The sequence below is a fragment of the Uncinocarpus reesii genome, genomic scaffold (assembly GCF_000003515.1).
Source record: "Uncinocarpus reesii 1704 scaffold_1 genomic scaffold, whole genome shotgun sequence".
Classification (NCBI taxonomy): Eukaryota; Fungi; Ascomycota; class Eurotiomycetes; order Onygenales; family Onygenaceae; genus Uncinocarpus; species Uncinocarpus reesii.
The window spans coordinates 7,478,405-7,493,440 of NW_003052500.1; the positions used below are offsets into that span (position 1 = coordinate 7,478,405).

At 52.5% G+C, this 15,036-nt stretch overlaps 8 protein-coding genes across 8 annotated transcripts; 4 read left to right on the plus strand and 4 right to left on the minus strand.

Annotated features, from left to right (window-relative positions):
* Positions 1–255: 255 nt before the first annotated feature.
* Positions 256–884, plus strand: UREG_02806 (uncharacterized protein; the record flags this gene model as incomplete). Its single annotated transcript, XM_002543244.1, has 2 exons — positions 256–311; positions 392–884. The coding sequence occupies 2 exons, from the start codon at positions 256–258 to the stop codon at positions 882–884; spliced, it is 549 nt and encodes a 182-aa protein (XP_002543290.1).
* Positions 885–1,122: 238 nt separating this feature from the next.
* On the minus strand, positions 1,123–3,033 carry UREG_02807 (uncharacterized protein; the record flags this gene model as incomplete). The annotated part of the gene is made up of 2 exons (XM_002543245.1): positions 1,123–2,903; positions 2,994–3,033. The coding sequence occupies 2 exons, from the start codon at positions 3,031–3,033 to the stop codon at positions 1,123–1,125; spliced, it is 1,821 nt and encodes a 606-aa protein (XP_002543291.1).
* A 698-nt stretch (positions 3,034–3,731) lies between these two features.
* On the minus strand, positions 3,732–4,244 carry UREG_02808 (uncharacterized protein; the record flags this gene model as incomplete). The annotated part of the gene is made up of 2 exons (XM_002543246.1): positions 3,732–3,918; positions 3,991–4,244. The coding sequence occupies 2 exons, from the start codon at positions 4,242–4,244 to the stop codon at positions 3,732–3,734; spliced, it is 441 nt and encodes a 146-aa protein (XP_002543292.1).
* A 561-nt stretch (positions 4,245–4,805) lies between these two features.
* Positions 4,806–5,756, minus strand: UREG_02809 (uncharacterized protein; the record flags this gene model as incomplete). The annotated part of the gene is made up of 2 exons (XM_002543247.1): positions 4,806–5,644; positions 5,711–5,756. 2 exons carry the CDS (start codon positions 5,754–5,756, stop codon positions 4,806–4,808), a joined length of 885 nt encoding a protein of 294 aa, XP_002543293.1.
* An 828-nt stretch (positions 5,757–6,584) lies between these two features.
* On the plus strand, positions 6,585–7,947 carry UREG_02810 (uncharacterized protein; the record flags this gene model as incomplete). The annotated part of the gene is made up of 4 exons (XM_002543248.1): positions 6,585–6,728; positions 6,804–7,655; positions 7,727–7,843; positions 7,912–7,947. 4 exons carry the CDS (start codon positions 6,585–6,587, stop codon positions 7,945–7,947), a joined length of 1,149 nt encoding a protein of 382 aa, XP_002543294.1.
* Positions 7,948–8,244: 297 nt separating this feature from the next.
* UREG_02811 (uncharacterized protein) lies at positions 8,245–9,854 on the minus strand (the record flags this gene model as incomplete). The annotated part of the gene is made up of 4 exons (XM_002543249.1): positions 8,245–8,274; positions 8,355–8,434; positions 8,474–9,344; positions 9,417–9,854. 4 exons carry the CDS (start codon positions 9,852–9,854, stop codon positions 8,245–8,247), a joined length of 1,419 nt encoding a protein of 472 aa, XP_002543295.1.
* Positions 9,855–11,177: 1,323 nt separating this feature from the next.
* Positions 11,178–12,810, plus strand: UREG_02812 (cytochrome b2; the record flags this gene model as incomplete). The annotated part of the gene is made up of 2 exons (XM_002543250.1): positions 11,178–11,289; positions 11,351–12,810. 2 exons carry the CDS (start codon positions 11,178–11,180, stop codon positions 12,808–12,810), a joined length of 1,572 nt encoding a protein of 523 aa, XP_002543296.1.
* A 268-nt stretch (positions 12,811–13,078) lies between these two features.
* UREG_02813 (uncharacterized protein) lies at positions 13,079–14,239 on the plus strand (the record flags this gene model as incomplete). Its single annotated transcript, XM_002543251.1, has 1 exon — positions 13,079–14,239. The coding sequence occupies one exon, from the start codon at positions 13,079–13,081 to the stop codon at positions 14,237–14,239; it is 1,161 nt and encodes a 386-aa protein (XP_002543297.1).
* Positions 14,240–15,036: the final 797 nt, after the last annotated feature.

The window sequence follows — 15,036 nt, forward strand, 5'->3', positions numbered from 1 at the left end:
CAAAAGCACGAATCCATCACCCTATTTATTCTGTCATAGCATTCCCCAGCCCCTCGCCCAAAGGTCCTCAACGTCAGTCCCCGCGCTTCGCACCCAGCTACCAGCCTCCTCACTCCTATAAACCAGGGATAAACATGAAGATATTCTACATCGGAGTACGTACTCCCCCTCCCAATCCAAGTATGTCTCTTAAATCTAGCATGCCCTAACGAACCCCCCATCTCCCAGATCCTCCGGAACGAAACCCGGCCAGCCATGGAGCTGTGCCGCGAGATGGACCTCAGCAGCTTCTCCCGATTCACCAAAGACAGGTACCTTTTTTTTTCCCATTCGCCGCGCCCCCCGATATCATATCATGACCAAAAAAATAAGCTCACAAAAAGAACTCCAGCTACGGCGAATTCATGACCCTTTTCTCCAAAACCGTCGCCGAACGAACCCGCCCCGGCCAACGACAAGACATTGAAGAAAAGTCCTACACCTTCCACGCCTACGGCCGGACCGAAGGCGTTGCCGGCATTATAATCTCCGACGCAGACTATCCAGGCCTCGTGGCCCATCAGCTCCTTTCCAAGATCCTCGACGAGTTCCTTGCCAAATACCCCCGCACCGCCTTCATTGCCCCTGACGTAGGCAATCTGCCGTTCCCGCAGTTGAAGGATTATATCGCCAAATACCAGGATCCCACCCAGGCGGATAGTATCATGAAGATTCAAAAGGAGTTGGATGAGACCAAGATTGTGTTGCACAAAACGATTGAGAGTGTTTTGGAGCGGGGTGAGAAGATTGATAGTTTGGTTGCAAAGAGCGATGGTCTCAGCGCCCAGAGCAAGATGTTCTATGGCCAGGCGAAAAAGCAAAACTCATGCTGTGTGGTGATGTGAAGTGCTGCAAATATGGATCTGAATATGCCCAACACGTGCTGGTTTACTTGGTTGTTGATCTTGTTGTCTTTTGCAATATAGCTTGGTCAGCCACAATACAATGATGGCATTCTAATACCCAAGGCTAAGCTATAATTCCATTAATACAGATCAAATAACTTCATACAACCGGCCGTCCATTGATAAGATCAGGATCAATGCAAAGGTCGGATTATCACCAAGGCGAGAAGGAACCATTTCATCCACCAATCTCCGCCACTGGTGTGGGAATATTAATATCAAACCCTTCTCCCTCCGTAGCGACCCGCCCCAGGATACATTTGGTCCAATCTAGCAACTCTTGCGGCGGCACCCGTTGTGTCCTCGCGTCTATCGTACCACTTAGCGATCCAGCGTGAATCAGCAAGTGTTGCATGAATGAATCTATATCCGCAAACATGGGCGCAGGCCCTCGCTGCTCCACGCAGCAGTATATGCACGCGAACCGGCCTTCCGTTCCATCATCGGATTTGGGTGCAACCCTGACTGAAACATGACTTTTGGCAAGGAAGGCCCAGCGATATCGGATTCCAGTGGGACCGTGGAGGCGCACGCGCTGGTCGAAATCCTGTGATGAGCTTCCAGTAAGAGGTGTGGTGCGAGCGTAACCCTGGATGGCTGCGGAGGGAGAATTGCGACTGATGGTGGGCGTGTGGCCCATGGGGCCTTCAAACATGCACTTTGTGCAGCGCCACGTCGAAATTTGCAGATACATGCCAGAAGGCCGGAAATCAAGCCGGAAAGCCTTTTTCATCCCGTTTTGTAGTTTCCACGCGCCTTTGCAGAAACCAGCGAATTTATTTTCTTCGCCAGGCAGATAGAGGCCCGTAGGAATGGAACTTTCTGGTCCCGTCGTGGATACGGATAATGCGGTGGAATTCGTTCGCACAGACTCCGTTTGAGCGGACGGGGCTTTCCGACTGAAACCAAAGATGGAGCGAGAAGTCGGGCCAGATATATCCTTTTCATCAGACGAAGCCGAAATCCGCTTCTTACGACTTGGCAAACCGGAAAGTAGCGACCCAGAGCGGGAAGCAGGGGCGCCTTGCTCATTAGGTATAGTTTCTTGGGAACCGCCTTCTCTGCCGTATGGCCCATGCCGGGTAGGTCCTAGCACGACGGACGCATCTCCTGCACCACCGCTTGTAGGGGCCATGGACGGGCGAGTCGATATTTCGCTGTATACGCTTTCGCTGTAGATACTACTTGATCTAATCTCGGTTTCGTGAATAGGTGGGATCGACGCATCCATCCCAGACGCCCGAGAAGAGTAGGTAGAATACGGGTAGCGGCTCCCGCTGAAAGTACTCCCGACTGAAGAATCGACGCTCGCAGTCCTGGTGTTCCTGTTCTGAGTCGCATCCTTGGGGAAGGGGCTAAATGGCGATATGGGGGTCGTAATAGACATGTCGCTGGCTGGAGAAGTGGGAGACAGGTAATTGCGCGTATCATAAGACGAATCACTCTGCGTCAGGGACAGTCGGAGTGGATGCTGCTGCATAGGATTCGCGTGCATCGTCAACGGCTTCGTATTCAGTGAAGGTGGCATCCGCTGCGTAGACTCCAGAGCCATATTCGGCTTCGAGCGTTTTCCCGCAAGCGACGCGGGAACAGGGTTCGCCGCCATGCGCTGGCCCAGCTTGTACAAGCACATCAGGGTATCCAAACGGCCATTATCCGACGCAATCTGTAAACTGGGGATATCGGGATGGGCATTGTCTAGGAGCGCCATGCGAAGAGTCGCCAGCAGAGTGAGCTGTAGATTGATCATGACATCTTTCAGAGTCTCGCGGGCGCTCTGATCTCCCGCTTCGTACGCATCTCCAAACCGACGGAAATTCAGATCATACTGGCCCTGGACAATCGGAGGGCCGAGAAGAAGAGAGTTCTCGAGATCGAGCACCGCCTCGTCTGTTACTGTGTCGTTTGAGGCCTTCAGCCGCTCCACGAGCTTTGTAGCATCCAGAAACGACGTTATCACTAAAAAAGGAGCAGGGCGTTAACTAGTTATCAGAAGCAGCTCACGCATGCAGCGTGAAGCGAGATCAATCCCCCTACCAGCAGACACACATGTTCCGACCGAACGCACGTCCATCGACGCCTGCGACATGATCATAGACATCTACGACGGATTTGAGCAGGGCTTGAATTGAATGGATTATTAGCGATTTAACCTGGATGGTACAGAGTGCTCCCAAGGATGAGACGACAGGAACTGTAGCCACACGGGCGAAAATGAGAAGGACAGCAGGTCATTTTTGCCGGAAGCCCTTGAGAAAATAAACTGCCATCAGAACAATGCGAGGCTCCGTTCAGACTCTGGATTCGCTGCACATGCCAGTTCATTGTTCCCTGGCCCCAGCCAAGCCGCCAACCGTCGCGAAGCCTGGGCTCATGGGCTCGCGGCATTCGAAGCCGTGCTCGCGGCGGCTTGCTGGATTGCATAGTGTCTTGTTTTCAGGAGCCGAGCAAACTCGCGATGCGCCAAGGGGGTGATATCAGCGATTTTGTACTCGAAAATCTCGTCGATAAGCCGATTGCGGCTCTCATCTGGAATGGCCTTGATGAATTCGCTGACTGCTTCCACCTGCAGGCGTTTGATCCTTGTACAGACTTTTTCCGGGTATCTTTCCATTAGAAACAGCGCGTCCTCTTTATCTTTGTCCTGGCGGCGATCGAGAAAAGCGGCAAGTTTGATGTTGACGATATCAAATATGCCCAGGAGGTGCACTGGCTTGTGCCCGGCAAGCGTGTCAAGAGTAGATAAAAGCCGGCTGGTAGCCAAATCCTTGGGACTGCCTCCGAATCCTACATAGCGTTCGAGTATCTTAGCACTATGAAGGGGATCAAGGCGACAAAGACTGGAATGGATATACCGGATTCACACAGGTTGACTGCCACTGGCACTCTCAGCTCACAATCATCGTAGCCGGGGCCCGTATGAACAAAAATTTTGACCGTCGCTCCACCCGGCTTGGTGCTAGGGATGATCAGGCTGATGGACTATCGCGTTAGCCAAATCGCAATCGACAAGATGCGCCTGCAATCGCCCCCCAGCCAGCCATACCGACGTTCAGTTTGCACGATCTTCCATACGTCCTCCATCCGCGCCTGAAAAATGATATCGACATTGCGCGTGTCGCGTGTTCCCCCTAGCACTTTGACGGCAAGCCCGCCCCAGAGCGAGGATGCGATGTTTTTAGAATTGAGCTTTCCAGTAAAATACAGAGCGGCAGATGTTAGGTTCTCCATCTGGACGAGAGGATACTTTCTGCGCTCGGCCTCGGAGTCATACTCGTGGACATTGTACTGGGACGCCATGTCGAATTTCCCAAGTGAAGAGACGGTATGTGCTTGGAGATGGAACGTACAAGAACAGCGGTGCATGCCTCATTTATACTCGACTGAGGCTCACCTGCTGATTCACTGGAATGGAAGGTCGCTCAGTCACCGGGTCGACATCTCCTTCCAGCCTGTTCCAAATGCATTGGGAGAGAGTATCAGATTGCTCTGTCCTTTGCAGAGAGCATAGTATGCAATCAAGTCTGAAAAGGGGCCTAGCTGGCTTGCCCGAATAGGGTCTCCATAGTATTCTTCATTAATATTATAAAAAGTATTCTGCAGGGTTAACGCATTCCATAAAAGGAGATGGAAAAGCAAAACGCTTTGAAATGCGAGAGTGGAATTCTGCATAGATGCAACAACACCAGAAATCTCCAGCAAAGCAATAGTCAAATATGAAAAGCGCCCATATGGTCATGTCCGAAATTGATGCCCCCGAAACCCGATACGCCATGACCGCTCTATCCATTTGTTGACGTAACAAACATCTGTAGTTCTTCATTAGCATTCAAAGGCTCTTGCGTGCCGTTTGGAAAAAGGTCAACAGCATTTCCCCTGTTTTCGTTTAGGAGAGCAATTCGTCTCGTCATTCTCGCTCTCGTCATTCAAAACCAAGGTAGGCGGAAATCCCAGCCAGCTGCGCCGTTTGTCCGCATTGTTGTCAATTGTGTGGCCATCTATGGATGTCGACGGCCTCTCTCTCCTGCGAACGCTTCTCTGCCGTGTTGCCTGCGCCTCGACTTTCTTGTTCTTTTGCTCAACTAGCTTCCGAGTGATGACCCGGAATACTTCCTCGATTCCTTCTCCATCTTTGGCACTGATCTCGTGGCAACAGTCCCAGCCGATATCTTGACCCCAAAATCCGCTGCTGCGTTTGCTCTCGGGCCCATTGTGATTTGAAGCTGTAGCTGCTGAGGCGCCCAACATTCCCATTCCTGAGCTCGGCGGGGGTGTTGACGCTTGCGATGGATACAGTTGTTCCGCCACGTAGGCTATGGTCTTTTCAAAAGGGACCTTCCGCTTGCTTGGATCATCCGCGACAATGTCGGACTTTGTCCCAACCACGTGAATTATGATGGGGTTCTCCTCCCCGAGATTCTCCTTCAGCTCACCCAGCCAGCCCGTCATCTCCCGGAAGCTGTCTTCATCCGTGATATCGTAGCAGAGAACACCGGCGTTGGCTCCACGGTAGTAGAGACGGGATATGCTGCGAAACCGTTCCTGGCCGGCGGTGTCCCAGATTTGTAATCTCACAATAGTGTCGGAAGTAGAATCGAGGACGCGTTTCGTCACGAAAGACGCGCCTACCGTCGAGACAGTGGTGGAGGGGTTGAAGGAATTTCTGACATAGCGCTGGACGAGGGAGGTCTTTCCGACGCCTGGACGGGCCACCGAGCGTAGCGGTTAGTTAACGCAGGAAACAGAGCTCGGGCGGAGCAACTTACCTTGAGCACCCAGCACGACGATTTTGGCCTCGAGGCTATTACTCATAACGAGAGCGGCACTGCCTATGGGGGAGTGTTGGAGGGAAGAGCACGCTCATGTCACTGCAAGATTTGAAAGGCAACCGGGTTGAAAGCAGCTGGGGGATTGTGAAACGAGTGGAATTGTTCTCGAGTCACTCTTCTGTTTCGAGGCCGGTTGGACGAGAATCGTCAAAGGTCCAAGGCAGAAATCCTCAGCCAAACGAGACTCATTCAAGGAGGCTGACGGTATCATTCATCCTGGAGGGCCAGTCACGGGTGCAAGCTGTCTTCTCCGTGCTTCATGCAGCCGGAGTTTGCTGAAGCATGCCAGTGGCTCCGGCTACTCAGCCTAAGCTGACATGCTGTGCCATCAGGAAGAGTCACGCTAGGGAGTCAGACGCGAACAAGCCATCATACTGTTAACTACTCTGTAGCTTGTCAACACTACACAGCTATGGAGGTACCAACAACACGACATTTCAGATTGAATATCTAGTCGGAATCCCGCAACCGCTGATTAAACCTCCGCTTCAAACTCGGCTGCAAAGAAGCTTTCCGCAGCCTCTCCATCCAACCGTGGATCGCGATCCCGTTCGGTTTTGCTTCCGAAATCTGCTCCCGAGAATTCGGATCGTCGAGGGCGTTTCCCACCCCGCACGTCGCCCGGCATAATGATACTGCGGTTCTGTGAGGATTTCTTCGTGGCTGGAGTCCGAGTCGGAAGCGGACTCTGTGGGGTAGAGTTGTTGCCGGTATAACTATATCCATAAAGACGGGTTTGGGACAAGATGGCGGATTTTCGGCTTGAAAAATTAGAGATCGCTTTCCTCTCTGATGAGCCATCGAAGAAGCAATGGCTGATTCCCAGAGAATTACTACCAAGGCGTATGTGGTGGAGTCCCAAGGCGCTCCGTTTACCCTGCGAGATGTCATCCTAGACGCCTTGCAGCCAGACGAAGTCCTGGTGGAATTAAAGTACACAGGGATCTGTCATACTGTTAGTCCATTACCTGATCAAGCACTCTTCAAATGAAGGGCTCTGGCTTTCAAGTGCTCATTTCCTTAATCCTAGGACATTGTCGTCCAACATGGCGGAATGCCCATTGGAAGCTACCCAGCCATCCTCGGCCACGAGGGCGTGGGCATCGTGCGGCAGATTGGATCGCAGGTGAAAGATAAATCTCTCAGCGAAGGGGATGCCGTCCTCCTCGGATTCCGTACCTGTCGACAGTGCTCGCCCTGCCTGGAGGGCCGGTGCGGAGCGTGCCCCCATATGACCGAATACAACTTTGTCAGCGCCCGTCGCCGCGAGGGCGCGAAGCCCATATACTCCTTTCCCGACGGCACGCCCGTTCATGGCCAGTTCTTCGGGCAATCCTCCCTCAGCAAACTCGCCATCGTCGCACAAGACTCCGTCGTCAAATGCGAGGTGGACGACAAGTCGCTTCAATACCTAGCCCCCCTGGGCTGCGGGTATTCCACCGGCGCCGGAACCGTGTTCAACGCCCTCCGCCCCAAACCCGAGTCCACAATCGCCATCTTGGGAATGGGTGCCGTCGGCCTGGCGGCATTGCTTGCCGCCAAATCCATGGGCGTTGGTCAGATCATCGCCGTGGACATTGTGGACTCCAAGCTCGAACTGGCCCTCTCCATGGGCGCGACGCACACCATCAACACCAAACAAGTTCCCGACCTCTGCTCCGGTATTCGAGCGCTTTTCCCGGATGGCGTGGACCAGATCATCGATACTACCGGCGTGTCGGCCCTTATGCAAGCTTCCATGAAAGCCCTGGGGCACGAGGGCGTGCTCGCCGTGGTCGGCGTTCCGCGCCCTGGAGACTCGATTCAGATCGATGCCTTGGATTTACTTGTCTCATGCAAACGAGTCATTGGCGTGATTGAAGGTTTTGCGGATTCAAAGGAGGTAAACGCATTCCAAACTGAAAAAAAAGTGCTTGCCCCGTTTTTCTAGAAACTGATACTGTTGACCCCTAGATCATTCCTCAACTCGTGAAGTTATATCGACAAGGAAACTTCCCCGTTGATCGCATTTCAACCGTCTATCCCGCTGAACGGTTGGACCAGGCGATAGAAGATCTTAAAACCGGAAAGGTAGGCTTGCAGAGATTTCCAAGCCCAATAAATAACCAGACCACATACTGAGTCCTTTTGTGCTGCAGGTTATCAAGCCCGTCTTGTCTTGGGATAGCATTTGAGTACACCTTCGGAACAGTAAATACATGCTTGATGCTTCTATGAGATACCACTTAGCATTATGATTGCTATTTCAAGACTTGTAACATGATCTATACGAATTTTATGACAATATCCCCTTCTAGGCCATGTCTCCCACTGGGTTAAAATTCAGCCGCTACGTAGTATTCCACCCATGCTCGTCCATGACTCCGAGGAGAGGAATGGCCGTATTGCTCTAGTCGAGTGATGCATCCTGGTTCTGAGGCAAGCCTGCATGTAGCGGTGTGTCCACAGGGACATGCAGAGCATTTTGAAAACTAACTCGCAAATCTCGTCGGTATCGCTTTCTATCATTGATTTTCACGTCAATAAATTCGTCGGCTCCCGCAATCCAATACTTGGATACTATCTCATGAAACGCAATCACGGCATCTTCTTCATCGGCATCGATGCATTGTTCTGGCGCGAAAATAGGCTGCAAATGATGGTGGAACAAGTTGTATGTTCCTTTTGGATTAGCGAGAGCACTCAAATACCAAAATGTACCAATCTCCCAGGCCCTTTTCATGATCATAGTACGAGATTGCTCATCGGTGGGGTCGCGGTTGCAATAGGACTGCTCTTCCTGTGCAAAGACAGCCATAAATGTTTCGCGCATAGCGTTGAATCTGTCAAGCGCATCCCCAGTCAGCATATCGACATATCGGCCCGTCAACCAGTATGGCAGAGAGACCATCTCTACAGGTAATGAGCAACCCCACTCCAAATCGACCACGGCGATGATATTGCATTGACCATCCACAAATATATTGCCAGGGTGGAGGTCCGTAAGATGGAAGACAAAAGGCCCATGCCGAAGATCACGTCTGGTTAGCGGCAGGGCACGCATTATGGTTAAAACGGCCATCTGTCCCTCAGCATCGTACTGGTCATTAACAGCGTTAGGCTGGAGTTTTAGGCGAGCGTCGTGGCATCGCAATATATCGGCAAGGTAAGAATCCACCGTGATGTACGTGAGGTCTCGCGGAATGTCAGTAGGAATGCCTTCATTTTCTAGAGCCGGGAGCCTGAGGGTCAGTGGGCGATTCGTGAGGCTCAAAACGCCATCGTTGCTCAAGGTGAAAGAACCTATGCGCGGCAACGGGGTTCGACCTAAAGAAAGAATGATCCTAGAGAGGGACTTGAAAAAGTTATGCCGCAGCTCCTCGTCATGACGTGCGTCAGGCCAAACGGAAGAAAGGAGTTGCCCCTGCGAACTATCAATGTAATCCATCAAAAGATAGCCTGAACTCAAGGTATAGCGAGATGGGTGGCTGGATAGTGCGCAGGGAAGGGGTTTTCGGAACAGCCACAAAAAAGTACGCCGCAGATGTTCTAAGCATCGACGAAGAAGCGGCAGCTGGGAAAGCGGAGTAAACTAAAATTATCGTAGTAATTAGGACAAGTTAGTCAGGCCTTTGCGCATTCCCACGTTTATATTTGTACTTACAGCTTCTCCACTCGGGAGACCGACGCCCCAGAGGTATGGAATTGGTATGTCGGGGCAGTTTTCCCGGATATACTCAAAGGTAGCGGCTTCGCATCTCAACTTCTCCTCGATATCCGAGCCTAGTTGATAGGGCAAGGGGCATCTCAGCATAAAACGGCGCCGGGAACGAGAGTCGGTGACAGCGACTGGAATGCAAACATTGAAGCCGCCATAGATCCAGTCGGAATGGTGGGATATCTGGCAAAGATGAGACCGCGAGAGGCCCAGGTGATGAGACACAATCTGTTGGATGGAATGGTGGCTGTCGTCAAGGTAGTCGCGGAAGGCCAACTTGTCCTTCGGCCACTGGAGACGCACAATCATGTTTTCCTCCTTTTCGAGCGCCCGTTCCAGGGAGATATCTCCTCGTAGGAGGCTGGCCCTCCTTGTGCTAGCCATGGCTGCAAAACACGCATAACAAACCGCTTGAGACCTACCGGAGGTACGGTTTGATGCCAGCTTTGGTCCGTTCGGAATTTGACGATTGTACCTACCCTGCGCAGTTTTCTACACTGCATCGCTGCTTCGAACAGTTCTCTTGCGTTCTGAACCCGCCCTTTGAGCAGAGGTGTTTGGCCACCAAGCGACAGTGCCGGTTAATGATGCGATGACGCCAGGAGATCTCCAAATTGATGCTTCTCATCGACAAGCGCACCCAAAGGAATCGGGAGATATTCCACGCTAACTGATGTGGGAAGTCGCTCTTCATCCACAATGCTGCAGTCGGGCCGATGCCAGCACAAGGGATCTGGAGGAGAAATCGGAGAGCCCGAGCATAGAGTCAGAGCTCGATGGATCAATTGGTGGGGACGATTCCAGTACCAGGGGCCAGGGTTGGGAGCTCAGCTCCAGGGGGTTGCGTTCTCCGACTTTTCCTCTCCACCTCACAGCGAAAGAGCAGGTCCCATTCTTCAACGAGCGGCCCTGAAGCGAAAGAGCGCGCTGGAAACGGCTTGGCATGGGGAGCAAGTCGGCCGAGAGGGGGAGCTGGCGCACTCCCTTCGTGTTTCTTCTCTGCAAACGATGTCGGCTCTGATGTCGCGGTGTGCGTCGCTCGACTTGGGTGCGGCAGAGCGGTCAAGGATGAACCAGGTCGCCTGGCCTCACCGTCGCAACCCCTTGGTGATGTTGTTGCGATCTTAATTGTCCGTTTCGGCCGCGCGCTTTTGCCGCCGGGCGGTCTGGGCCGAAATGGCGGGGTCGTTAAAGCCGAGAGTGTGGCTGGTGGGCCGGCATCTGTGGCTGGTGCACCCCGTTGTGCCGAGGATGTTGCCGCAATAGGCCTAGCGCCAGACTCTTGTGCTTACATAATCCGTTCCCGCGCTCCGATTTTGCTCTGTTTGTCTCTCGCTGCTTCGCTCGTCGAAAGCAGGAAGATAAAACGAGAAGAAGCCGCTCTGCATCAGATCTGAGCGACGGGATCCTCTGGCCTTCTCGCACGAGACCGCCTAATCGGTGATGGCAACGTCCTGCTACCCACTTCAATAGGTCTCATTGCCCTTGCTCAGGACTCCCTTTGCTCCCGGTCTAATAAAACCGCCAACCCCGGCCATGCGCCTGCGTCTAGACTAGTTGGCATCTTCTCTGTAATATCTTTGCTTGCCTGATCAATCCTAAGATACCCTCATTGCTAGACTCTTAGACATACACTATCTCGTTGCCGCCTTGTGGTGTCTCGTCTGAACGAGCTCTTCGCTCCTGACTCCTCAATTCACAGTTAGGATGTCAACCAAGAAGCCCCTGACCGGGGCGGAGATTGCGAAACACAACTCTGCTAAATCATGCTGGGTCATCGTCCACGGCAAGGCCTACGATGTGACCGATTTCCTTCCCGGTACGAACTCTCCACGGACGCCTTGATCACCGGGTCGTCAGCTTTGCTAACATTAACAAAGAGCATCCGGGTGGCCAGAAGATCATCCTCAAATATGCGGGTAAGGACGCGACCGAAGAGTTCGACCCAATTCACCCCCCAGACACACTGGACAAGTATCTCGATCCCTCCAAGCACCTAGGCCCCGTCGACATGAACACCGTCATGCAGGAAGACAAAGGGGTGGATCCAGAGGAGGAGGCGCGCCAGGAGCGTGTCAAGCGGATGCCCTTGCTGGAACAGTGCTATAACCTGATGGACTTTGAAGCCGTCGCTCGCCGAGTGATGAAGAAAACGGCTTGGGGATACTATTCGAGTGGCGCAGATGATGAAATTGTAGGGCAATCCCATGCCCGTGAAACCCCTTCCACTGCTGACAATGGGAAACAGACCATGCGAGAAAACCATTCCGCCTTCCACAAAATCTGGTTCCGTCCCCGTATCCTGGTCGACGTCGAGAATGTTGATATCTCGACCACCATGCTTGGAACTCCAGTGTCTGTTCCATTCTACGTCACCGCCACGGCTCTTGGCAAACTTGGCCATGCCGACGGCGAAGTTTGCCTGACCAAAGCCGCCGCATCTCACGATGTTGTCCAGATGATACCCACTCTCGCATCCTGCTCATTTGACGAGATTGTCGATGCTGCGATAGACAAGCAGACTCAATGGTTGCAGCTATATGTCAATAAAGACCGTGACATAACGAGAAAGATTGTGAACCATGCAGAAAAGCGAGGCTGCAAAGGTCTTTTTATTACCGTCGACGCCCCACAGCTAGGTCGACGAGAAAAAGATATGCGATCTAAATTTTCTGATCCCGGCTCAGATGTTCAACAAACCGATAACAGCGTAGACCGCTCTCAAGGAGCTGCAAGAGCAATCTCCTCTTTTATCGACCCTTCGCTCTCGTGGAAAGATATTCCATGGTTCCAGTCCATTACCAAAATGCCCATTGCGCTAAAAGGAGTACAGCGTGTGGATGACGTCCTCCGCGCAGTGGAAATGGGCGTTCCCGCTGTTGTTTTGTCCAACCACGGTGGACGTCAACTCGAATTCGCTCCGTCGGCGATTGAACTACTGGCTGATGTAATGCCGGCTCTTCGAGCCCGGGGATGGGAAAACAAAATCGAGGTTTTTGTGGATGGCGGCGTTCGACGGGCCACCGATATCATCAAAGCTCTTTGTCTCGGTGCGAAAGGTGTTGGAATTGGTAGACCATTCCTCTATGCCATGAGCACCTACGGCGTCCCCGGCGTTGAACGAGCAATGCAATTGCTCAAGGATGAAATGACTATGAACATGCGACTCTTGGGCTGCACAAGCGTTGACCAGCTGACCCCAGACTTGCTTGATATTCGAGGCCTAGGTCACCACTCCGTTCCAAATCCAGTGGACAGACTTGCTGAGTCGGTATACGATCCTTTGATCACGCCATCAGATAGACCTCCAGCGTCCGTGGGAGGTGGATCGAAACTGTGAATGATATAGACCTCGGATATAATTTTGGCAGTCTGGTTATCTATATACTCGTTTTAATGGGGGACAGGCGTGGGTTTTTCGATGCCACTCATTGAGGGAATTTATCATTATGTATATATTATCCTGATTTCCAATAATCACTGTGTATGAGAAGAGTCCTGAGCTCCTCGTTTGCTTCGTGGACATTGTGATTACATAATCATGGTTTGCTTGAAAGCTTCCCAGCTCGACGACATCCAGCAATTCGACAAAACATGAAGAATAAATCATGTCCCTCGCAGATTACCTAGCCAAAAACTACCTCAACGCAGACTCCTTACCCTCCGATCGCCCCAAAAAGAAGCGCAAAAAGACCAAGCACACCGATGACACTGGAGAGGGTCTTATAATCGCCGACGACGACCCTCCAGACCTCCGCTCAACCGCTGCTGCGCCTCAACCCTCCCGTCGAAGAACGGGCTACGACGATGACGACGATACAGGCTTAGAAGCAACGATCGCCGGATCAACCAGAGAATTCAAAAAATCCACCTCCAAATGGAAAACCGTCGCCGGCCCAACCGCCCCCAGCAACGCGGACCAAATCGCCGCCGACGCAATCCTCGCCTCCGCGGCCGCGGAACAAACGGCGCGAACAGATGCAGACGATGAGAAACCCCTAGTCGTCGCCGACGAGGACGGCGAGAATGCAGGCCTGCGAATGGAATCCGGGGCGCGGGCGGGACTGCAGACCGCCGCCCAGACGGCGGCCATGGTCGCGGCGCAAGAACGCAAGCACGCCAAGGACGCAGCGTCGCTGCGTGCAAAGGGAGCCGGCGGCAAGGCGCAGAACCAAGAGGCGGAGACCATCTATCGAGACGCGTCGGGGCGGATTATCAATGTTGCCATGAAGCGGGCAGAAGTGCGCAAAGCTGCGGAGGAGGCGGCGGCAAAGGAGGTGGCGGCGAAGGAGGCGCTGACGGGCGATGTGCAGCGGAAGCAAAAGGAGGAGCGGAGGAAGCTGGTGGAGGAGGCGAGGTATATGCCGTTGGCGCGCACGGCGGAGGATGAGGACCTGAATGCGGAGCTGAGGGCGCGAGAGAGGTGGAATGACCCCGCGGCGGAGTTTTTGACCAAGCCGTCTGCGCGCGGCGGTGGGGGGGGCTGGGTGGGAAGAAAGCGTACAAGGGCGCCGCGCCGCCGAATCGGTATGGGATTCGCCCTGGGCATAGATGGGATGGGGTGGATCGGAGTAATGGGTTTGAAAAGCAGTGGTTTGATGCGCGCAATCGCCGGGAGAGGAATGAAGGGTTGGAATATGCATGGCAGATGGATGAGTGAGCACATCCTGCGGGCTGGGGGCCTTTGGTGGTTTATCGGCGTAATGAGGGAGTTAGGGACGCAAGCGCAGGTGTTTGACTGGAAAAAACTTAGGAAGTTATTCCATTGAATGAATTAATACCATTTGGTCGCTTTATGCAAAACGCCCATCGCGGCTGTGGATGCTGCTAAAACATTTACGGCCCGTTTTTGGAAAGGAGAATTTTACGACCCTTACACCTTTGTAGACGCTTTCGCCTTTTATGTCAGAGAGAATATACGACAGCAAATTGCAGAAACGAGCGGGCACAATAGAACCATCGCGCAAGACCGGAATGAGAGAAGGATCCCACTAAGTACAAAGAAAAGGGGGAGGGAAGGAAAAAGGAGAGACGTAAAACACATCCAAGTCATCCAAGTCGTATCTCTGTTTTATTTTGTGAAGAACAATAGACGAAAACCAAGCCGTTTGAAGCGTAGAAAGAACATATATCAGATACCCTTCCATTTCCAATGCAATCTCTTCCCCGTCCTATTTTCTTGTATTTCGGGTCGAATCATAGGCACCACCGCCCCTTCTTTCATCGCACAAACAAACGCCAACAACGGGTGTGATACAAAACAACCATAGCTGATCTATCTATCTAAATCCATTTGCTTTCCTGCACCGAGATATAGGGGTTGGAGATTAATGGTCGGGTCGAACATGTATGCTATCAGATGGGGGAGGCGGACGGAAAACGAACCAAAAGGAAAAATACAACCGAATGGAGAGAGATCAGGACAACGCTGGATCCAATGTAACGGGGGTAAAAGAGGGAAAGCCAAGTCATTGCAAAATTATATCTCTTGTTCAATGGAGACACCGCGCCAACACTCATCAGGAAATTGAGCCAGTATACCTTTAACAGCCGTGAATAAATGGTT